The sequence below is a fragment of the Arvicola amphibius genome, chromosome 9 (genome assembly GCF_903992535.2).
Source record: "Arvicola amphibius chromosome 9, mArvAmp1.2, whole genome shotgun sequence".
Classification (NCBI taxonomy): domain Eukaryota; kingdom Metazoa; phylum Chordata; class Mammalia; order Rodentia; family Cricetidae; genus Arvicola; species Arvicola amphibius.
In genome coordinates this window covers 58652400-58677456 of record NC_052055.2, presented here as the reverse complement: position 1 = coordinate 58677456, position 25057 = coordinate 58652400, and the positions used below count along the sequence as shown (strand labels likewise).

Here is a 25057-nt window from a genome sequence, read left to right as displayed (position 1 = left end):
ATCCACAAGAAATTTCACTAACTACCACCACCACAAAGTTAGCTGGACCCATTTCTATTATAACACATTTTCCACATCAAAAGCATTCAAGTCTAATTTAGACAGAATAGTCAAAATAGCCCTCTGCTCTTACAGTTGATAACTAAGAAGAAATTGAAACTAGAAGGCAGAACCAGACATGGAGATGTACACCTTTAATTCCAATCCTTTTAGAAGGCAGAGGCAGGTGAATCTTTGGAAGTTTTGAGTCCAATCTAGTTTCTACATGGCAAGTTCTATGCCAGGCAGGGATAAAAACAAAACACATCCCTCAAAACACACACCAACCCCCCACCTCATTGATTCAAATGTAAAGAAGTAGCTTGGTGGTAGTACTTAAATGAGATGTTTGATGCCTAGCAGTGCCAAACCCTTCAAACTAAAATGAAACCTTCCCAAGTCCTATTAACTTATAAGAACAATGAATTCATTTTTTAAAAGATTATTTATTTATTACGTATACAATATTCTGCCTGCGTGTGTAGCTGTGCCCCAGAAGAGGGCACCAGATTTCATTATAAATGGTTGTGAGCCACCATGTAGTTGCTGAGAATGAAACTCAGGACCTCTGCAAGAAGAGTTAGTGCTCTTAACTTCTGAGCCATCTCTCCAGCCCCCAATTAATTTATTTAAGATAACCACACACCAATTAAAATAAGAACAAAAATCACCAGTTTTCAGCATTGAAGATCAGCATATTATGATTAAATCAAGTTTACTTACCTGCCCCTAACAAGGTCCCCATTCTGTTCCATCTGTAAAATGGGAGCTTCCTTTGGAAGATAAGCTTGTTCTTGACTCCCTGTTACTACTGTAGTATTATGCCGTTCAGAGAGAAAGTTCCTTGAACTAGATCTGCTTAATGGTCCATCCCCCAATGACACAGAGCCCTCTGTTGAGTGTTCTGAACCACTGGATGACCTAAAATGAGGCTTCACACTAAAATAAGGAAAGAAAAAATATACAAAGAATAAATCAAGAAAATGTTATATCTCTTATGTAGTATTTTTAAGAAAAGGCAAAGGAATTTCCACAACATGTAATGGGGTGGGGTGGGGAATGAAGTGCCACATAAAGCTACTTCTAGCTCAGCATCAAAAGCAAGCCTAGTGGTGCATGCCTTTACCCAGCACTATCACTCATTCTGATCTTGAATTATATACTAGTAATTCACGAACGTGTTATAAAAATAAACAAAAATAGTTATTGAGTTTCCCAACATGAACATGGAAATAGCTGGACGGTGGTGGTGCCAACTTTAATCCCAGCACTAGGGAGGCAGAGGCAGGCGGATCTCTGTGAGTTCAAGGCCAACCTGGTCTATAAGAGGTAGTTCCAGGACAGACCTGAAAGCTACAGAGAAATCCTGTCTTGAAAAACCGAGAAAAGGAAAAAAAAGGAAAATGGAAATTTCTGAGGAATTACCAAAAATTGTTTAAAATAAATTTCAGCTATCGTTTTTTATCTTACCGATTTTTTTGGAATGGTCGGCCCATGCTCACAGCAGCAGCATTTGTTTTATAAGATCCCGGTGAACTAAAGCCATTCACAAAACTACCATTAGGGAAAGGAGCCTAGAAAAAAACATTAGTGTTTAATGGTAAGGATATAATATAATACTCCAGAGAGGGTTTTGAGAAACCCAAGTGAGCCAAAGTAACACCAATTTCTTCAATAAGTTTTAAAAAAAAAATAGAAAAATGTACTTAATAATTTCGGCAATGTTGCCACCACACACTATTTTATTATAAATAACATATCCACTCTTTGATGTGGTGCACATCTTACGTCCCAGCACTCTAGAGGCAGGCAGACCTCTCTGAGCTCAAGGCCAGCCTGGTCTACATACAAACAACAGACTTAGTTTCTTTTTCAATTCACTTAGCAAAATGTAAAGAATCAAACTGGAGAAACCAACAGCACAACCTTAGTAATATGCTTACTGGATAAGGAGTTATCATAGTTTACCCACAAAGTAGCAAACACAAAAATCAACCAACTGGATTAGCTTGTTGGGTTTTTTGGTAACTTTTTGACAACTATGACTGGTCTTTTACTTTCTATGCACACTAGCCTGGCCTTGAAGTTGCAATGATCCTTCTAATGCTGCTTTCTGTGTGCTCCAATTACAGGCAAATGCATCTCTACTTGGTTTTTAGATGTTTTCTTTACATTTAAACTTGAACTAAATATTGTGTTATTTTTTCCTAAAGGTCTCACTTACCAGTGGTGTTTCAAAGTAGGGTGCAGGGCTTGGAGACCAAGACTGAGGCACAATACTATACACTGAGTACTGCTGATGAGGGTTATACACTGGCTGCATAAAGACTGGTGAGGGATATTGGGTTGGAGTCTGAATGGGTTGAGTATACAGACTAGAATCCATTAATCGATAACCATTCTTAGCAAAAAACGTATTAATGGCTTTTATCCTTGCCTAGAAGAAGAAAACATAATAATAAAAGATGAAATGTATAATACAACAAATATGTTTCAACTTATTTTTTTACATGTGCTATTATTTATTTCTGTTTAGAATCAAAATGAATTAGAACCAGAATTAATAGAAAAATCTGGACTTGAGAAGAACCACAATAAAACAAGGGTAAAAATAAGAACAAGAGCTGGACTCAATAGTTAAAAGTGACTATGCTACTATTCCAGAGGATTCTCTAGCTTTACAAAGAGGAATATCACCATCTATAACAACATAAACCTGGAATACATTAGGTTATAGGAAACAGCTAAGAGCAAAAGAGTGTCCCTGGCCTCTGAAGGCACCTGCACTCACATGTGCATGCTCACATACAGAAACATACATGTCAGAAAATTAAAAAAATAAGTACTAAAGTAAATTTAAAGTTTAATTTAAAAATTGCTATTCCATTAACTTCAATATTGCTTTGTTTCTTTATTGACACCAGATAAATAAGAATCTACGCAGCAAATTCATAAAATAATAAAGAAAAAAAATCACCTACAGTGAAGCTGTCATAATGAAGACAGCAGTAGTGGCTCAGGGAAGTAAAGACTGAGGAAAGAGATCAAAGACCCCTAACAGACATTTCCAAAGAAACGTGACAGGTTCAGCCAACAAGTAGACAACTGTCCAAATTAAAAAATAATTTTTAATTTATTAAAATAAAAAAAAGGGGGGGAGTTGAGAGATTGCTCAGTGGCTAAGAACATGTACTGTTCTTGCAAGGCAATGGTGGCGCACACCTTTAAGCCCAGCACTCGGGAGGCATAAACAGGAGGATCTCTGTGAGTTCGAGGCCAGCCTGGTCTACAGAGCGAGTTCCAGGACAGGCTCCAAAAACTACCGAGAAATCCTGCCTCAAAAAGCAAAAACAAAACAAAGAAAAAAACAAAAACAAAAGAGCATGTATTGTTTTCACAGAAGACCTGAGTTCAATTTCCAGCACCCATACCAGGCAGCTTAAACTGCTTATAATGCCAGCTACAGAGGATGCTCCTAATCTCAGGTATATACACACATATATATAGACATACACATATAGACAAATAAATAATTAAAATGTTTAAAAATGCAATTAGGTTTTAGTCTACAATATATACCAAATTAATGAAGTTTTATCAAAGATCAAAATATACATAAGAAATCTTTAAGTCATTGGGAGACACAAAACAGTATTGCTGTAATTTCAAAGGAAAACGGTGATTTCAAAAGAGACAAAGGAAGCTGGAATAATTAGCAAAGGAAACTCATTTGTAATATGGAAACTCGTATTATCAGACTCCACACAGTTCACCAGATTTAAACGTCAGTTTTTACAAGTAGTGTCTTGTACTATTTGTGCAATATGGTATTGGTGCAAGTTACTTGTACCAATCGTTTTCCTTACTAGTCAGTCACATGACACTAGTTTAGCTACTGCCATTTTCTTCAGTAATCAAAGTGGAGAAAACAAGAGCACCTATCTCAATCAGGTGTTCTTTCAAATGTACAAGTCTTGCCTTGAACTCTCACTATGTAGCTCAAGTTAGCCTGAAACAACCAATTTTCTTGCCTCATTTTGTTTGAAAAGATGAGTTAATATGTGTACAGTGCTTAACTGAAACAAACAAGAAAACAAGGAGTTAGTAATCAGTGGTTAAGAGGCTACACCAACTGTCAAGTCTAAACAATAGCAATAATGATAGCAAGAAGTATGAAGATAAATTTCATAGAATTTAAGAATAGAGTTAACATGTAAAGGCACTGTGTAAATTTATTATCGACAATTCCCTCTCAAATGGATATAACTGTGGTAACACAGTTAACTGACACAGGGATGGAAGAACTGCAAATGATTTTCATCATTATTAAGAAATTATACTTATTCATTTTTAGATCTAGAATTATAGGATGTAAACTAGTATAAAAAACTTTGTGATTCCCTGTAAAAAAAATTCTGTAGTCAGTATTTTCATGTTTTCTATCAATTAATTTTCTGAAGAACACAATCAGAAAAGTCTTTAAAATTATTATAGCTTTTTATAAAACGTCTTTCATGAATTCTTAATTCTTTTAAAAGAAACACAAAAAACCAACCATCATGTTCTATACAAAACCTCTTATTTCACACTAGTATCTAATGTATTTACAATGTTTCTTACCATGATTGGCTTGCCCTGAAATGTTTTAACTTCTTCTCTTAAATATTTAAAAGGCCTGTTTAAAACAAAAATGAACTTCTATTAGCATTTACACATTTCATTAAAGCCATTTTCATTCTATTAAATCAGCTTACTATTATCAGTCCTAACTAAACAAAAAGGTCTTGCTGTGTGGTGATGTACACTTGAAATCCCAGCACTTAGGAAGCTACACAGGAGAAAGGCTTGCTGTGAGCTAAGCCACCCTTTCACACAGCAAGGCAAAAACAATAAACCTTGAGAAGGACTAACAAGAAAACAACACATTCCTTGATAGGGCTTGTAGGCAATGCAAGAAGTTGGTAAGGAGCTGTGACAAAAGGCACAACACAAGGACCCTGGTAACAACCTCTAATTGGGAGTGGTGGCTCTGACACAGGACTGCCAAGAGGGAGGGGCCGGCCTGGCCAACCTTACAAGCTCACAGAGAGCACCTATCTCGAACAAATACAGATAAGACCAAAAAACAGCACAAACAAACCACCACACACCATTACTACAACCCATCAACAAACAAAAACCCTAGACAACCCAATCTCAAAACAAAACAACAAAAAAGAATTTGATTTCCACATCTTTAGGTTCAGTCCAGGGATATACAGCACCCTTTTCTTGCCTTCTTGGGCACCAGGCATACACAGACCGACAATACACTCATACATATTAAAGAGGAAAAATGGGGAATAAGATCATTGTGACAGCTCACATCTGTATCCCAACATTCAGGAGGACATGAGGAAGGATGACTGCCACGTAGCCTAGGCCTCCCTCCATAAAACTACCATTGAATACAATTCTAAATCTTTGCGTATGTTTAAAGTCTATGTTCATTTATTTTTCTTTCAAATAAAAAATTTTTTTTAATTAAAACCGATAAACCCGAAGTTGGGCAGCGGTGGTCCTCAGCCTTTAATCTCAGCACTAGGGATGCTTAAGCACATGGATCTCTGAGTTCAAGCCCAGCCTGGTCTACAGAGCGAGTTCCAGGATGGCCAGTAAAACCCTGACATGAAAAACCAAACACAAAACAACAACAAATCTGTTAAAATTATATGCAGATAATAAAAAACAAAGTAAATACCAATTTTAAAAAGTATGACCAATCTTGGTAAACCTTTCTTCTTCTTTTGCCATGGTCTCACTTTGTAACAACCTAGGCTAGCCTTAAACAGCTTCAGTATCAAGTGCTTTGTTAACAGGCATGCACCATCACTACCAAGTCCTAATTCATATTTTCCTTTTATAAAGTTTTGATACAAGATCTCATATAACCCAAGCTGGCCCCAATCACACTTATGTAGTCAACGTTGGTCCTCAACTCCTGATCTTTCCTGTCTCTCTCTGCCAAGTTCTATAACTATAGGAGGGAACTACCATATCTGGTTCTTTCCTTGTGGTACTAGGAACTGAACCTAGGACCTTATGTACCCTAGACCTGTACTCTACCACTGGGGCCACACCTCTACCCCAAACACATACACTCCACTGAGATTTTTATTGGAGGAAGCTCTCCTCTCACCTGCTGCGCATCCGTGTCTGACTGGAAAGTAATATACCAATTGCTGTTGTGTGCAAATTCACAGCTTATGACTTTTGGGCAGTTTCATTTTTAAACAACGCTTTTACTTCCCTAAAAAAAGAGAAAAATACAGTCAACGTGTGAAACGAAAACATGGCAGTTATAGTGTAAAACTTGCACCAAACTTTATCTTATGAGTAACAAAACAGAAATACTTCAGTTGTAATGGCAAGCTAAAGTTTCCTTATTTAGCTCTCTCCCAAGTCATTTTCCTCCTCAACAAGGAGAAGTTTGTTTGTTTGTTTATCTCAGACAGGGTTTCTCTATGTAACCCTGGGTGTCCTAGAGCTAGCTCTGTAGACCAGGCTGGTCTCGAACTCACAAAAATATGCCCTTTTCTGCCTCCTGAGTGCTGGGATTAAAAGTGTGTGTTATCACCACCCAGCAAGGAGAAAAGTTTTTAAGTTATGATCTTTACTAACATAATACCACTCATACATTCTTATCTAATTTAGATATTTTCTTTGTATCAGAATCAGATACAAACATCTTTCCTATAACTATGTAACTTACCAAAAAATAAATCCAGAAAAAAAAACTGATTATAACAAAACTGAGATTTGTTAAGGCAAGAGTTAATAGCTGAAAAGAGAGTTTAAAGTTTGGTGGTGGGGGCTTGTTTGTAGTTAGAAGCCGAGTTCAGAGGTAGCTGAGTGCAAGTGAGACCCCTGCCTACATTAGGGGTCTCATTCTCCTCCTTTTCAGCCTCTGGGCAGAGAATCCCCATGCCCTTCTTCTGAGCCCACCCTGAGCAGAATCAGAAGCAGAGGATTGTGGGGGGAGGGGAGCTTCAGGGATGGACAAGGGGGAACCCCTGGGGACAGTGAGTGTGGCAGGGAGGGAGGCAGGCCTTAAAAAAAAAAAAAAAAGGCCTGTCAGTGGTAGCGCAGGCCTGTGAGTTCGAGGTCAGCCTGGTCTACAAGTGTTCGCTAGTTCCAGGACAGGCTCCAAAGCTCCAGAGAAACCCTGTCTGGGGGGTGGGAGGGGGGGTGGGCGGGGAAGTTGAAAAGAACATACAAAGAGCAGGAAAACAAACATTTCCAGGACTAGCAGAGAGATCAAACAGTAATTTAATAATGAAATCGAGCCTATTCTGAAGCTATCTGCATCTGTTTTCATCATTTCAGTCCATTTACTATCTAGGGTTAGGAAGTCAACATTTCAGATACATAACGTGAATGACACTGGGCAAAAAGATTTAACTATAAAGTCATCATATAAAATCATATAAATAGGGCCTAAATTTTTTTGTCCCCCCCCCAATTTTTTTAATCCTAACAAATTACAGTAAGTCAGTAACTACACAATTCCTTCTTTGATTTATTGACATGCCACATGCAATTTATAATGAAGCCCTTAGCAGAGCAGTTAAGAAACATAAGCTCTGGAATTACACAAAGTTTCAACCTAGTCTGCCATGTAATCTAACTCACTTTGAAAAAAAATTGAAATTTATGCCCTGGCAATGCTGAAGCATGCATGAGCAGCCCGTATATGGTGGTTCTGTTGAACTTGTCCATATTGGGTTTCATGGTCAAAGTTGATGAGGACGACTGACCAGGTCTCTTCTTCAAGAGGGCACCAGATCTCATTACAGATGGTTGTAAGCCACCATGTGGTTGCTGGGAATTGAACTCAGGACCTTTGGAAGAGCAGACGGTGCTCTTAACCTCTGAGCCACCTTTACAGCCTAATCTAACTCACGTACACTTGGGTAATTTTTTAAATCATCTTAAGGCTCAGTTACTTTGTCTATACAACACATAACTATGGCTTTAAATAATTGTAAAGTTAGAGCCGGGTAGTGATAGCCTTTAATCCCAGCACTCAGGAGGCAGAGTCAGGCGAAATCTCTCAGTTCAAGGCCAGCCTCATCAACAAGAGTTCCAGGACAGGCTTCTAAGCAATATAGAGAAACCCTGTCTTGAAAAATCAAAAGACGTAAAGTTAGTCTGTGATTCCTGGCAGAATTACTAAGTAAATATTTGTGTATTTTTAGAAGGGTAGGATTCTGAAGTATGTTGTTTTATTCAAATATTATTTTATTCCCAAACCTGAACCACCCCTGATCCTTATGAATGTGGCTTGTTTTACATTTTTGCAACCAATTCTTCAAAATTTTTTCATCCACTTTTATTAGATGAATCCTCCTAGTTAATTGTCAGTCAATACATTCAAAATTAATATTACTGGGGGCTGGAGAGATGGCTCAGAGGTTAAGAGCATTTCATGCTTTTCCAAAGGTCCTGAGTTCAATTCCCAGCAACCACATGGTGGCTCACATCCATCTGTAATGAGGTCTGGTGCCCTCTTCTGGCCTGCAGGCATATACACAGACAGAATATTGTATACATAATAAATAAATAAATAAATATTTAAGAAAAAACAACAAGAAAACAAAATTAATATTACTGCAATACTTAGATTTATTCTCCTAAGAACAAAGACATATACATTCTTCCTCCTTTATTCTATTTTAATACTTCAGATTTCACAAGTCTGATAAGAGGGTATTGATTTTTACTTTGCTTGCCTACTTCCTCTGATCTAAACAATTAAAGAACAGTTAATCTTAGTAATAATCAATGATTACCTCTACCGGTGTAGTTTCAGGAATTTCTCTGAGAATTACAATGCAACGCTTATGACTTGGTCTCACCTTCTCCCCCTTCTCATCAACCTGTACCATAGGGGAAGCTGAAATTAAAAAAAAAAAAAAGCACATCTCACTTAAAAGTGACAGGTAATGAAATTAATAATGTCATTAAAAATTGTTCATTTCAATTTCTTAACAAATAAATTGTCAAATGCTAAGGTAAAATGCCAAAAATTACTGTCATGCTTAAAAAAAAGAAAAAGGGGGGGAAAAAGGAGGTTTGTATGCAAAGAGCAAAAATGATTACCAAATGTTATTTGCTAACGTAAGTATCTGGAGCACCTACACTGTAATTCAATGTGCTGAAAAGAATCCTCCAGGGGAAAAAAAAGCATTTATTATAACGTCCATGTATATCCCCTTTTCCTAGTGATGAGGATAAAAGCCTAGGATTCACCCCAACATTTTTGTTCTTATACAAAGGGACTGGGGGGTACAAATTAAATAATAACTCCAGGAGTTATTTATCAAACTATACATAGGTCAAAACTCATTAGTAGGTTGTGAAATCATAAAACAAATGAGGCTATTCCTATACAACAACCTTTGACCTGCTAATACTTACTATGTGTACAGATTAAAAAGAACATACATACTAACACATACACACACTAAAGTCTACTTAAAATGTTCCCTGTATAACTAGAAATAAAAATCGTTAACTTTGTAACTATAAAAGAGCTAGCCAGGCGGTGGTGGCACAAGCCTTTAGTCCTAGCACTTGGGAGGCATAGGCTGGCTGATCTCCATGAGTTCGAAGCCAGGACCAGTTCCAAAGCTGAGAAAACCCTATTTGGGGGGAGGGGTGAAGAGAAAAAAAAAAAAAAAAAGCTAAAAAGTCATTACATACATCTCAAACACTTCAAGAATTAAATCTGGATCTGTGGTCAGTTTTTGTATTTCTTCCATGTTGGCCAACGGTCCATTTGGGATGAACTGATCACATCCATTTGAGATATCAAGTAAAGATCCTTTGATAAATTTTCTCTGAAAGAAATAAACAGAAGCAAATATAGCATACATAATTCTTAAAAAGCATCTAAAGCAAAAATGTACCATATTCATGTTTATCACTATGTCTAGAGAAATCAAAGTAGCTAAAACACTAAGATGAATTATGAGAAGTTCGACAGTTCTCTTAGCTCAACTTGAATATACCAACAGAATCATACCAGTAACAACTTCAATAGGTTTTGAATCCCAATGCATATGGAAAAAAATGGTAGTTTAACCATAAACTGAATCATAGAAATTTAATTTGTAAGTGCTTTTTTCATAAACATGCTTGACTATTGAACTTGAAAGGTATTTAAAATTAAAATTAAAATTTTAAGATACTCTGCTCATAGCTGGCATTACAAGCTATGTAATGTACATGTATGCTATCAAGACCAGTTTAAGGGGCTGGAGAGATGGCTCAGAGGTTAAGAGCACTAACTGCTCTTCCAGAGGTTTTGAGTTCAATTCCCAGGAACCACCACTAGCAGCAGCAACAAGAAATGGATAGAGGGGCAGAGAGATGGCTTAGTGTTAAGAGCACTTTCTGCTCTTGTGGAAGACCCAGGTTCAGTTCCCCACACCCACATGTCAGCTCACAAATGTCTCTAACTCCAGTTTGAAGAGATCCAATGCCTTCTTCTTGCCTCTGAGGGCCCTGCACATAAGTGATGCACATATACACATATAGGTAAACAGTCATATACATAAAATTGAAAAAAAAGATAAGGGTTGAACACATTTTAAAAAATATTTATTATGTATACAATATTCTGTCTGTGTGTATGCCTGCAGGCCAGAAGAGGGCACCAGACCCCATTACAGATGGTTGTGAGCCACCATGTGGTGGCTGAGAGTTGAACTCAGGACCTTTGGAAAAACAGGCAATGCTCTTAACCTCTGAGCCATCTCTCCAGCCCCGGTTGAACACATTTTTAATAATCCCAGAACATGGAAGGCAGAGGCAGGTGGATAAATATGAGTTTAAAGTCAGCCTGGTCTAAACAATGAGCTTCTGGCCACAGCTAGAACTACACAATAAAATCTTGTTTAAAACTAAAAAACAAAAAGCAGGGGTGTGTGTGTGGGGGGGGGTTAGGACATGATAACACAAAATACGACAGAAGCAGTTCCAAAAATAATAAGCCATTTTGTAAGAACCTTACAAATAATTACTAAAAGTATTTTATAAAAAAAAGAATTATGCTCACATCTAATTCCAGCACTAGGAATGAGGAGAAAGAAGGACTGGTAAGAATTCAAGATCAGGCTAAGCTCACAGTGAATTTCAGGTTAGCCTTGGCTAGAGTAAGATCTTATTGTCTTAAGGTCTTATAAAGTAAATAATTAAAATCTAATTACATAGTGTGTTGTGATACCTGCAGCTTAGAATTCCAAAATTCCTAGGGTGGCTGAGGAAGGAGAATCTGAGGGCTGCTTGGGTTGCCTAAGTCTGTCTCAAAAACAAAAGAAAATAACAAAAAAAAAAAAAAAATGAAGTATGTTTCCTTGTAGTAAAATATCAATTACCTAGATTGCAGAAAGAAAAATTGGAGGAATTAGTACTGGGATAGGCTGAGTACTTGCCTAGCAACTCATGAGGCCCTGGGTTTAATCCTCAGCACCACATAAAGAAAGAGATGGGGATGGGGACAAAATAATTAGAAAACCACAACAATAGCCATTTGGTAACCACCCAAAAACCAAATTATTCATATGAGAACCAGCGCTGAAGATAACAGCCCAGTGGCACAGCACTTAATTGTCCAGCATGTGAGAGGCTCCAGGTTAAAGATCAGGGGGTGGGTGGATATGCCTAGTATGGTAGTGCGTGGCTCTTAATCCTAGCACTAAGGAGGCAGAGGCAGACAGATCTTTTAAAAAAGCTAGAGCTACAAATTGAGAACCTGGCTCACAGAATCAAAATTCAAAAAACAAGAGAGAAAGGTAGCATAAAATCTATGCTTCTGAGCCAGGCGTGATTGGGCACACACCTTTAATCCCAGCACTCAGTAGACAAAGGCAGGCAATCTGAGTTTGAGGTCATCCAGACGAAACAGAGAAATCCTATCTTGAAACCCCCTCCTCCCAAAAAGTCGATACTTCCAGCCTACAAGGAGCTCGAATAACTGTTTCACCAAATACTAGAAAAATGGAAAACCCTCCATCTGCATGTATGTCCAAATTTTCAATTATTCCTAACAGCTTTTGTTCTGTCTGAAACAGTCTTATTATGTGCCTCTGGCTGTCCTGGAGTCTCTATGCAGATGAAGCCAGCCTTACCTCCGGGACTCACCAGCTTTTGCCTCCCTAGTGCTGGGATTAATTAATAATGTATGTCATAATGCCCAGTTGTAAACAGTTTTATATACTGAAACTTTATAGTTTCTAAGCAACAAATATTTCTACGTAATTCTCACCTGTAAATAAGCTATTTTGAAATACTCGCCTAAAAGGACTTCATGTTTAAGAAAAAAAAAAAAATTCTTGACCTATTGGTTTAGGGTCTTGGTAAAATTACTCTGTTCAAAAGTTATAAGAGCCAACTCCTAAAAACTTAAAATTGAGATTTTTTTCCTTCCTTTTATTCCACTAGTTTTTAAAAATTATTTTCCTTTCGTTTTTAGAAAATGCAAACTAAATATGAGCCTAGGAAAAGTATGCAATGGGTACTGTCATCTGCTGAGAAAAGAGAAAACAAATAAAGGCTACCCTTAAGTCTAATTAAGAAATATGCTCAAGAAAGATAGCAAAATCTGTGACTAAAGAAAATGATAACTGCCTATTGCACAGGTATTTTATATCTACTCATTAAAAACAATAAAAAGATTATCAATTAAAAAGATCTGTACCGTGAGAAACAGAACTCTAATTGTTTTCTCAGACATTCTTTTAAATCTTCTGTAGAAATTGTTGAATTGCTTTCTCCTGATGACAGAAAATGAGAGAGAGAAAACTGTTAAAGTTGTCACAGGTGAAACTTAACACAGATACTGAAGTCACCGATTAACTACAAATTAAAACGTACAACAAAACTATATTATTAAATCAAGTCTAATTTTTTTCAACTTACACTTTTTCCAGCAGTACTTCATACTGACTGAAGCTTCATCTTACTGAGCTGGGGCTGAACTCCGAAACACAGAGACAAAGTATTCATCTAGCATGTGTGTGGCAATGGACTCAATATACGTTGTCACATACATAGTTCATACATATGTTCAGTCAGTACACTGCTTGTCATACAATCATGAACCCCAAGTTCAAGTCCCAGAACACACATTAAAAATGTCAAATGTGATGACACCATAGTGCATACTTGTAATGCCAGTACCATGGAGGTAAAAACAGGAGATCCGTGGGGCTCTCTAGCCAGCTAGCCTAACCTAATGAGTGAGCCCTAAGCCAGTGACCTGGCTCAAAAACCAAGGTGGAGAAAAGCATACACGTGCACGCACACACTTCTCCAAGAAATAAGGAAGGGCCATTCGTACTAAAAGTATTTGACTACTATGAAGTTAAACATTGATTGTCCTGATCTCATTTGTAAAATTGTGAGGCAGGCAGATCTCTAAGTTTGAGACCAGCCTGGTCTACAATGCGAGTTCCAGAACAGCCAGGGCAACACAGAAAGACAGACCACTTAAAAAACAAAAACATAAAAAATTGACAACTACTCAGTTCTTCAAGGGAACACAAAACAAAACAAGAAACCCCAAGCTAAAGGTGATCTAAAATTTAAGAAAGGAACTAAAGTGGGATAGATTATGTTTATGTAACTATCTGCTTTACTAGCAATATATCCACTGTGAGTCACACTCATAATTCTCCTTATATCTTTTTTCATTTTTGACTTGTTTCCTCAGTTTCTTGGTTTTGACTTTTTGAGACAGAATCTTAGGTAGTTTAAACAAACTTCAAGAGCCGGGCAGTGGTGGCGCATGCCTTTAATCCCAGCACTTGGGAGGCAGAGGCGGGCGGATCTCTGTGAGTTCGAGGCCAGCCTGGTCTACAAGAGCTAGTTCCAAGACAGGCTCCAAAGCTACAGAGAAACCCTGTCTCAAAAAACAAAAAACAAAAACAAAACAAAACAAAAACCCAAAAAACAAACAAACTTCAAACACACTATGTGGGTAAGCATGACTTTGAATTCCTAACTCTTCTGCCTCTACCAACAAGTGCTGAGATTATATTGCACAGGGTAGGTCTTACTATGTAGCCCAGGATGGCCTTAAAACAGACTATAAATCCTCCCCGCAAGGAAGGAACACAGAAAAAAATGACTAAGAGCAAATGTCCTCTCATGATTCTAGAGAAGCTAAGTAACAAGATGAACCCTAAGAGAAACATATACAGATCCACCTGGAAAGTCAAAATAGACGAGATTGCCTGACAAAACTGGGAGCATGGGAGTGAGGGGAGAAGGGAGGGTGTGAGGGGAAGGGGGAAAAGAAAGGGGAATGGAGGAGGGGAAGGAGAACTTGAGGGAATGGATAAATCTAGATGGAGGAAGAATAGAGATGAGAGCAAGGAAAGAGATATGTTGACTGGGGAAACCATTATGGGGCTGGCAAGAAACTTGGCTCTAGAGAAATTCCCAGGAATCCACAAGGATGATCCCAGCTAAGACCCTAAGAAATAGAGGAGAGGGTGCCCAAACTGACTTTGTCCTGTAGTCAGACTGATGAGTATCCAGCAACTGATGGAAACAGAAGCAGAGACCTGCATCAGAGCTCTGGACTGAGCTCCCAAAGTCCAGTTGAAGAGTGGGAGGAATGATAATATGAGCAAAGGTCAATGTACCGGCAAAGGTACCAGCGGTTATAGGGGTTAGGGAATAACCACGATAGTCCTTTATAATAAATCAGTTTTAATACAAGGGAAAATAAGGAAACTTATAGAACCAAGGGTCCAGCGGAGAAGGTACGCAGGGGAGAACCAAACGGGGCTCCTTCCGTCGCCCCGATCCTATTTAAGGGGTATGCTACTCCGCTGGGGCAGCCACGCCCCTGAACGCAGGGATTGGGCCAGCTGCCCCAACATCTCCCCCTTTTGTCTAAATAAGACAGATTCAGAAACCAAATACAACTATATACAATGGGAACAGATCATATAAAATTACAAGAAGTAAACAATATCAGGCGAGGAGTATATAACAAAAAATTTTTCTAATCACTCTACTTTGGGAAGTCTAAATAATCTAGAAGGTAGCTACCATTATCTAATCTTCAACCCCATCAAAGATCTGAGAAGGAGAGTAAAATTACCAAAGCAACCAGGAAGCACAAACAAGAAACTTCCAAAATGTGCAACATAAGACAGAGACAATTTAAGGGGTATGCTACTCCGCTGGGGCAGCCACGCCCCTGAACGCAGGGATTGGGCCAGCTGCCCCAACAGGTCAAGGCTATGATGGGTTCACCCACTGAAACAGTCTACCTAAGCTAACAACGGGAGCTCACCAACTCCAGCTGGACAGGGAAGAACCCAGCCTAGGTCCAAACTAGTCCCTCTGAATGTGGTTGACAGTTGCGCGGCTGGGGCAGACTGAGAGGCCACAGGCAGTGGCACCAGTATTTATCCTTACTGCTTGTACTGGCTTTTTGGGAACCTATTCTCTTTGGATGGATACCTTGCTCAGCCTATAGCAGAGAGGGCCTTGGATCTTCCCCAAAGCAATGTGCTTCACCTTCTCTGTGGAGTGGATGGGCAGGGAAGATAAAGGGAATGGAAGGAGGGGAGGGAGTGGGAACTTGGATTGGTATATATAATGATGCATGTGTGCATAGAGGTCAGAAGTCGATATTTAGTGTCCTCTATCATTCTCCACCTTAGAGATAAGATCTCTCGGTGAACCTGCTATGGTTGCTGGCTAGGAATCCCAGGATCTGCCTGTCTCTGTAACTAGTACTGGGGTTAGACTCAAATCCACTATGTCTAGCTTGTATGTGGGTGCTGGGAGTCGGGATGTAAGTCCTCCAGCAAGTACTTCACTCACTGAGCACCTCCTCGGCCCTAGTATTTCCTCAATGATTAGTTGCTAAACTTAAAAATATACAGTGATAAATTAATTTCAGCAGTGCTGAAGGTTTTTCATTCTAAGTACACACATCCCTCTTTCCGTTCCTTCCTTCCTTCCCTCCCTCCCTCCCTCCTTCTTTCTTTCCTCTTTTGAGACCGTTTCTCTGTGCAACAGCTCTAGCTACACTGGAACTCGCTTTGTAGACCAGGCCACCCTTAAACTCAGAGATCCTCCTGCCCCTGCCTCCCGAGTGTGGGATTAAATGAGCACACCACCACTGCCCCAGTAATACATGTAATCTAAACGGTTTTTTACATTATTATTTTATGAGTGTTCTGTCTACATGTATCCCTCTGTATCACATTCATGCCCAACGCCACTGGAGGACAAAAGAGGACATCAGATCCCATAGAACTGGAGTTATGGATGGTTTGTGAGTAGCCATGTGGGTGCTGGGAATCAAACCCAGGTCCCCTGGAAGAGTGCTATTAATCAACGAGTGAGTCATCTCTCTCCAGCTCCTGTGGAATCTTGTTTTTGAAAAAATTATTGTGGGCTGGAGAGGTAACTCAACAGTTAAAAAGAGTACTAACTAATTTTTGTAAATGACCCAAGTTTGGTTCCCAGCACCCAAGATGAGAGACTCACAAACTCCAGGGAGATGCAACCTATGGTCCCCACAGGCACAAATATATACACATTATTAAAGAAAAAAATTAATAGTGTGTGTTTAAGAAAATGTGTGTAGGCGTGCATATGGCAACCAGAGGAGAACTTTGTTGGGTTGGTTCTTTCCATCTACCTATACATGTGGGTCCTGGGAACTGAACTTAGTGTGGCAAAGCACCAATACTCCATGAGCTTTTTCACCTGTATATGCAATCTGTTATATAAAAGTCACCTCTCCAAATGCTAAGTGAATAACCAATTTACTCAATTTTCAATGTCATTTACAGGAAGCACATTCAAACTAGTTGCACTACACCATTTATCAAGCCTATATTCAAAGTAGCCAACTGTTAACTATAATATGACCATAAGTTGAAAGGAGATATCACTTTTTTTGTTAATTTACTCTTAATAATTAATTAATTAATTAATTTTGTTTGTGGGCCACCATGTACCTGCCTGGTCCCTGCAGCACACTGGATCCTCTGGAACTGAGTTACAGACTGGAGTGAGCTGCCTCACAGGTGTTTGAAGAATGTAGAGCAACCAGTGCTCTTAACCACTTAGTCATCTCTCCAGCCTATGGACTTATCACTTTAAATTTTCATACAGGAATAGCAACCCAACATCTCAGAAATGACCTTATAAGTCAAACGACTTAGAAATCTATCCTGAGAATGGATATGCACACTAGGTAGGAGCTAGCATGAGGAACTGAACTGAGATTCTAAGCACCCAAGTAAAAAGTTAAGCATGGCAGCCTGTCCCTATAACCTCAGTATCAGGGGGCACACTAGTAGTCACAAGCTCACACCAGACACACAAACAATTCTAAGTATTTAAAAGGTTAATTAAAGCCAGGAATGGTACTGGACACTTCAATACCAGTACTTTGGAAACAGGCAGATCTGAGTTTGAAGCCAGCTTGGACAACTTAGCAAGTTCTAGGCCAGCCAGGGCTATATACGTCATATGACACAGCCTCAAGGAAAGTGGAATAACTGAAGACAATTACTTATAGATTTTGTTCTAAATCACAGGGTTATTTGAAGCAGAAAGAGATATGCCTATTACAATTATTTTTCCAAAAGACCCTTTAGAAAAATAAAGTTAAATAAATACAATCTATAGTTCAGTTCCTTTTAAATTTCCTCCATTTTTATGGCTACAGAGATGGGTCAGCAGTTAAGAATATTTTTGCAACCCCTTTAAATCATATTGACTACTACCTCCTGATTGGATCAATATGGAAAAAAACAAAAACGAAAACAAAAAACCACTGCAAACAGAATCACAGAAGTCTGTTGCTGACACTAAAGACAGACTCCATATTATGCCTAAACGAGCTTCAAACTCTCAATCCAGTTGCCTCTGACTCCCAAGTGCATGGATTAGGAGTGAGTGCTACCCCTGCCATCTAGAACTATGTATCCCTCCCCCCACCCGACAGGGTTGTTCTGAGTGGACCTGGCTGTTCTAGAACTTGCTCTATAGACTAGGTAGGCCTTAAACTCGGAGATCCACCTGCCTCTGCCTCCAATGTGCTGGGATTAAAGCATCACCACTGTTTAATATATACTTTTTTCTTAAAATTAATCTCTGAAATACAATACTTATTTTAAAATAAATTTCATGCTGACAAAAGTGATAGAAAAACTGATAAAACTGCAATGATCAACTAATAAATTGAGAAACTCATAACTTTTGAAATTTGGATCTCTTTTAATTACTTTCTCCTGTTATCTTTAATCTCACGCTTTTCTTTAACAGGTCTCTGCAAAGACTTCCTCTACAAATTTTATGTCTGGGTACTAGCCAACAGTATTTTTAATAATCACCTAAAAGTTGTTTGACATACGCTTCTTTTCAAAAAAGAAAACAAATTGATCAATATCATGTTTATCAAAGCAATGATATGAACAGAGCTAAGGATAAAATTCTCATTTTAGAAATAAATAAAGGTTACCAGAAACATCATATATTTGGTAACTCAGATCTTCTGGTCCTAAAATCATTCCATCAGCTGACTCTTCAATGTCTGTAGTATTTCCTGTAGTTTCACAAGCGGGAGAATACATGACTTCATACTCTTTGCACATATCTTCTGAAAGTTCTGGATTACCTGTTTTTAAGAAACAGTATTAAAAGTAAACAGGAATTATTTAAACCCACCTTCAGTGACTAAGTCATCCTCTAAAAACAATTTCAAGGAACCGTACCAGCTGGAGAAAATTTCCCCATGGGCAAGAGTTATTTCTGAGCTGGATGGTGGTGGTGCATGCCTTTAATCTCAGCACTTGGTAGGCAGAGAAAGGCGGATCTCTGTGAGTTTGAGGCCAGTCTGGTCTACAGAGCAAGTTCCAAGACAGGCTCCAAAAAAGTTATTTCTGAAGACAGACAAGTTTTGACTGTATCCAGCTGCTGGTCTAATTCCTTTGCTTACTTTCCTGGAAGCATCAGACACTATGATGGGTTATCACTTTCCGTTCTTTCTGTTCTGCAGATGAGGGAAATAAGCATGCCAGGTTAACTGCCCAACACCAGTGAGTCAACACATCTGATGATGACAGACCCAAGCAAATCTTATCAGAACTTATTAAGAACATGGGCTATAAAATGGGCTAGATGCTGACTCAGAAGCATTCACAAATAAATTCATCAAATCTTTGGACCTGAAAAGTGCAACCAAGTGCTTGAGATAAAAGCTTGGCACCCAGTGTAGCAATATTTGGATAAACCGTGACTCACTCCATCATTTGTATTAATCTGAGCTGAAAATCTTAGCAGCTCTTAGGAAATGATGGCACCCTAAGAGGTGGAGCCTAACTGAAGGTAAGAAGAGCTTTGTGGTGGCAGGTCCTAAGCACTTTTCTTTCGGGTTCTTTGTTTGCGGGTCCAGTGATCAGCAACTCTGTTTCACCAAGAGACTCAAAATGCCCAAAGTGATAGGACCAAGTTACTATCAACTGAACCTCATGAGTCAAAATAAATCTTTCTTCATTAAAGTTGATTTTTCTTATAAATTTTGTTCAGCACAAAAATGTTAATCAACACAGAAAATAATCAAAGGCTATCTCAAAGTTGTTTGAGCTAATTTAATCATACATTTAACCAAAATTTAATTTTTCCAATAAATATTTAAGACTCACCCTCAGGATGAGATCCAGATGTGGCTGCAGTTTCATGCCAAGTGCTTTCCGTTACAGGAGTGCCATCTGGATTTCCAGAAGGAATTTCTTGCCATACTTTGGCATTAGGATTTAAACCAGTGCCTTTTGATGTCACCTGCTAAACAATCAAATGATCTGTGTAAATTGAGATCAAGGGCTTTTTAATTACTTAAATTTGAAAATAAAACAAAGCAAAATAAGATAAAAACAGCAATGCTAACAGACAAAGAGTACCTAATTATTAGGTCTGTGTGCTCCCTACTCAGGGTCTCTGCACAGCTCCCGTTGCCATCAGTCTTTGTCTACTTCCTGAGCATCAGGATTACACCCAGCCAAACACTAGTTTCTGATCCATGTGAAAATAAAACTTTTAAAAATAATTGATCTGAGATAAGAATTTCTGATTTCTGTGTGAAATATGGCTACCCATGTAATAAAAAATACACACCTCTACAAAATATTTTTCTTGTGAAGATAGGGTCGCACTGTGTAGCCCAGGCTGGCCTTAGGACTCACAAAGATCTGCCTCCTGAGTTTGGCATTAAACTCATGTACTACTATGCCTGATCTTTTTTAAACACTCTTTAAAATACTGCCTGAGCAGGGGAGGCATAGGTCTATACTCCCACACTTGGTAAAGGCAAGAAGATCAGAAGTTCAAGACTGACGTCTATTAAGTTTGAGGTCATGTTGAGCTACATGAAACTATCTCAAAATAACATACAAAATTTTATTTTTAAAATAAATTGAGGCCTGGCAGTGGTGGCGCACACCTTTAATCCCAGCACTCAGGAGGCAGAGGCAGGACAGGCTTGATAACTACAGTGAAACGCTGTCTCGAAACACACACACACACACACACACACACACACAGTCCATTTAAGCATAATTCCCTTTTTTTATAATTCGCATTTTTTTCCACAAAATAAAATAAAATGACAAAAAGGGACTTAGAGACTTATAACTTATTAGTTGGGGAGCGTCTTAGAAAAAACTTAGTGAACTGAAAGAAGATAATTGCTTAGAATGCAAAGCCTGGCGTGGTGGTACATGCTGGTAATTTCAAAATTCAGAAAACAGATACCGGTGTATTTTTGAAGTTTAGGTCAGTCAGGACTAAATAGTAAGGTCCCTTTTCAGGGTTGGAGGAAAAAAAGGACAGATTTTTTTTTTTAAAAAGTTTGATACATGGAACAGATGGTGCACAGATGCGAAGGTGTATGTATGTTGTATTGAAGTTCCAGAAAGAAGTAATGAAGCAGAGGAGCAAAATGTAAAGAGATTATTTTTAAGAATTGTGTAGAATCAATGAAAGACAAACCACTTTTCAGGGCCCAGTGCCAGAAAGCACTGAGACAGGCAGATCTCTGAGTTTCATGCCAGCCAGGACTACACAGAGAAGGCCTTATCTTGAAACAACAAAAAGATTCCGTATTTAAACAGTAATTGCACCCCCCATAACATTGACACCAGCAAGTTTTAAATATCAATATTGTTGAGGAGACTTAGGCTAGCACAAGTTCTTTGTAGTTCTGCTATCAAAAATTGTTCTGTAACTAAATTAACAATCACTAACCAACAAGTAACTAATGGCAGAGTGATGGGGAGTACTGAAGTACTTGTTCTTAAAATATGATGATCTTAGACACGGCACACAGTATACCTGATCCATCTCCCTCCAGATTTAGTTTCAAAACTTAAAAAAAATCAAATGTATTACTATTAGTATGTGTGTGGAAGTGTGTGTTCATATATGCCATGGTGTGTGTGTGTGTGTGTGAAAGTCAAAGGGCAACTTTGTCAGTTCTCTTTTATGCACGTTCTAGGGATCACAACCGAGTTGTCAGGCATGGCAAGTCATTTACCTCCTAAGCTATTTTGCTTGCTCCTATAACCTTTTCAGTTGATAAAAGAAAGCAGTTAAGAAATATAAGCCAGGTGGTGGTGGCACACACTTAATCCCAGCTTTCAGGAGGCAGAGGCAAGTGGATCTCTTTTAATTTGAAGCCAGCCTGGTCTACATGGTGAGTTCCAGGACAGCCAGAAACGCTATCTTAAAAAACAAAGAAAAACAAACAGAAAAAGAAATATATATGGCAAACAGTAGAGTGTAACAAAACAATATTCCATTGAAGATTACTGGGAGAAACTCAAGTAAAAGATTGATTTTTTTAGAAGAGTATGGGATAAATTCATGACTCAATTCAGGAAAGACAGACAGGCCTCTTAGAAATACATACATATGAGAGAGAGAAAGAAAGGGGGGGGGGAGATTTTTAAGTGAAGGGTTTGGTAAGACAGTTTAGCAGATAAAGGCATTTGCCACTAAGAAACCCGAGTTTGATTCCCAGGGCACACACGATTGAGAGAGAAACAACTCTTGAGTATTATCCTCTGATCTCTGTGCATATACATACAGTAAATAAATAATTTTAAAATTCAAAGAGAGCTGGAGAGATTCCGCAGATGAGAGTGCCTACTATTTTTGCAGAGGACCTGGTTTTGTTCCCAGCACCCGCATAAGGAGTCCACAACCTCTTTTAGCTCCAGTTCCAGGGATCCAGAGCCCTACACCGAGCAGACCTTTGGTTTTGACTTAGAAGAGAATTTCCACTGAGTGAATCATTCAGACTTAGAAATCTGACATTACTTAGGTGTTCTGAAAATTCCTATAAATAACTAAAAGCATTGCTTTTAGAAACATTTTAGATATGTGAATTAAAATTTCATTATCTTTTCAAATAGTTTGGGGTAAAATAGTATTTTCTCTATTTATGTATTTATTTATTTAGGCTTTTTCGAGACAGGGTTTCTCTGTAGCTTTGGAGCCTGTTTGGAACTAGCTCTTGTAGATCAGGCTGACCTCAAAGTCAGAGGGATCCACCTGCCTCTGCCTCCTGAATGCTGGAATTAAAGGTGTGCGCCACCCCCTGCCTGGTGCTTAAATGGACTCTTATAAAGAAAATTTATTTTCCTTTTCCAGGTGCACCGTGAACCTTAAATTATCATTCTCATTCATATTCATTCATTCATTCATTCCCTCTCTCTCCTCCCAAGATCCCCCTCCCCCACCTCCATCTCTTAAGTGTTAAGATGTAGGCCATGCTCGCTACCTTACATTCTCAATCTAGGGTTTTTGGGAAACAATAGGGTAGTGAATTTTAGTCATATTCCATGGGAGTTGGGAGAGACTGGGGTTAGAATTATTGAAGGCCTTTCCCATACGAATCAAGGCTAAAAATCGGCAGTTTCCCTTTTCTCTAAGAACTATCACTTTTTGATTCTAATTCTGCTTCTGAGCACAAAGCACTAGGCCACCAAGGATCAACAAATACTAAGGGTAGCCCAAGTTTTATCAACTTATACAGGTAAGTACTGGTACAGCTACTTTCTTAGTGACTCAACACTCCTAAGTATCACATGGAGAAGCAGAAGAGAGTGCTCTGATGGGCTGAGTACATTGAGTAGCCTTGCTTTACAGCCAGCTCTTGACAGAAATGCCCAAAGAGACCAGAGCCACTTGTTCAAGACAACACTGCTTAGTCACTGAGGAAGGAGAACCCTCATGACATCATAAACATTCCATAACTTCAACACATCACACCAGGGATAATATGATTCTACATTAACTGTGAGAATAAACCGTAACAGTAAAGAATCCAGTTCTAAATTTTCCCAGAAGAATACAATATTTTTTTTTAAATTAAAGAGCAATTCTGACATTTGAGAAGTATGCAGAAAAAAACACTATTGTTATTAAATAATTATGTAATTTTAGGTTTTACATCACTAAAATCATAAGGCACTTTTATCACATTATGGAGGCTGGAGAGACAACTCAGGTTAACACTGACTTTTCCAGAGGACCCAGGTTCAATTCCCAGTACTGAGATGGCAGCTCACAACCGTCTGTACTATATATAGCTCCAGAAGATCGAATGCCCTCTTTTGGCCTCTGTCTGTACCAGGCACAGACATACATGGATGCTAAATACCCACCCATGCAATAAAATAAAAATCTGTTTATGCTTTATACATTTCTTGAGCACCTTTGTTCTGTTTTGTTAAATGTACTTTATTCTATCAGAAACATAATCGTTTACTGAGTACATATGCCTGATATTTAGGCAATGGGTCTCAAAAAAAGAAAGAAAAAAAGGCAGAAAAAGTCAGGCAGTGGTGGCGCACACCTTTAACCGCAGCAGAGGCAGGTAGTTTGAGTTTGAGGACAGTCTGGTCTACACAGTGAGTTCCAGGACAGGTTCCGAAGCTACACAGAAAAACCCTGTCTCAACCCTTGCCCCCAAAAGATAATTCGTTAATTTAGTTAGGAACGAGCCTAAAGTAAAGCCAAGCTTTCATAATTAATAAGAAGTCTCCATGTTATTTGAAAGACTCATTACAAACAATCCAGTTCACTCCCATTATTTACACAACTTCTCTACAGAACTGGCAATACTGGTCAAAAAAGACTTACATGTACACATTCATTGGTCAAGAAATTATACTTAATTGATTTACTAAGCAAACAAAAGAACAAGTATTGAAAAACGTGACAAAAGGATGTTCATCATGGTTTTTATGGAAACATTAACCATATTTACTCATACAATAACCCTAGTTCATACATATTAGAATACCCAAGCCTTAAAACCAGACTATGAACTCTGAATACACTTTAACAATGTCAATTTGTTGTTTACCCCATGTTTATGCAAGCCGTTAGTACCAGATGAAACTACGCATAAAGCACACAAGACCACCTATACAGATCCACAAGTGGGAGGAATTATTAAGTGATTAAGGAAAATGTTCATGAAAACCTTTATAAAGAAGAAAGCAACTCTCTTTCTATGTATGAAACTCTCTTTCTATGTATTTCAACTGTATGAAAACAACACACATGTACAAGAAAAACTTGTAGAGATCAAAAATAACTAAACACTACCCCTAGGCAATAGTGCCTTTTATTTCATTGTTGTGCTTTTCTACATTTTCCAAAACTTAATGTTACTTTTATTATTTAGGTTGACAAGTAAAATTTCACTTATTTTAAATTATATTTATTTATGGTATATAAATGTGACATTTAAAAATGTATAGATACTGGCAAAAACAAAGTTACAAATACTCATCTATTAACATACATTTATAGAAAATGTGTGGCAAGATTACTTTCCAACCAAAAACATATATGGAAAGCCAGGTGTGGTGGCACACAGCTGTAATCCTAGTCAGATGTTAGTTTAGTTTATATTAAAATCACA

At 38.3% G+C, this 25057-nt stretch overlaps 1 protein-coding gene across 1 annotated transcript in view; it reads right to left on the bottom strand.

The window, feature by feature from the left end:
• Nucleotides 1-25057, bottom strand: part of Larp4 (La ribonucleoprotein 4) — a 53706-nt gene that overhangs the window by 13330 nt on the left and 15319 nt on the right. The window contains 12 exon segments of the mRNA XM_038341667.2: nt 763-978; nt 1510-1613; nt 2264-2476; nt 4660-4712; nt 6217-6328; nt 8871-8974; nt 9452-9459; nt 9793-9877; nt 9880-9920; nt 12782-12857; nt 18587-18742; nt 19770-19908. Coding sequence (XP_038197595.1) covers nt 763-978; nt 1510-1613; nt 2264-2476; nt 4660-4712; nt 6217-6328; nt 8871-8974; nt 9452-9459; nt 9793-9877; nt 9880-9920; nt 12782-12857; nt 18587-18742; nt 19770-19908 — 1307 coding nt within the window.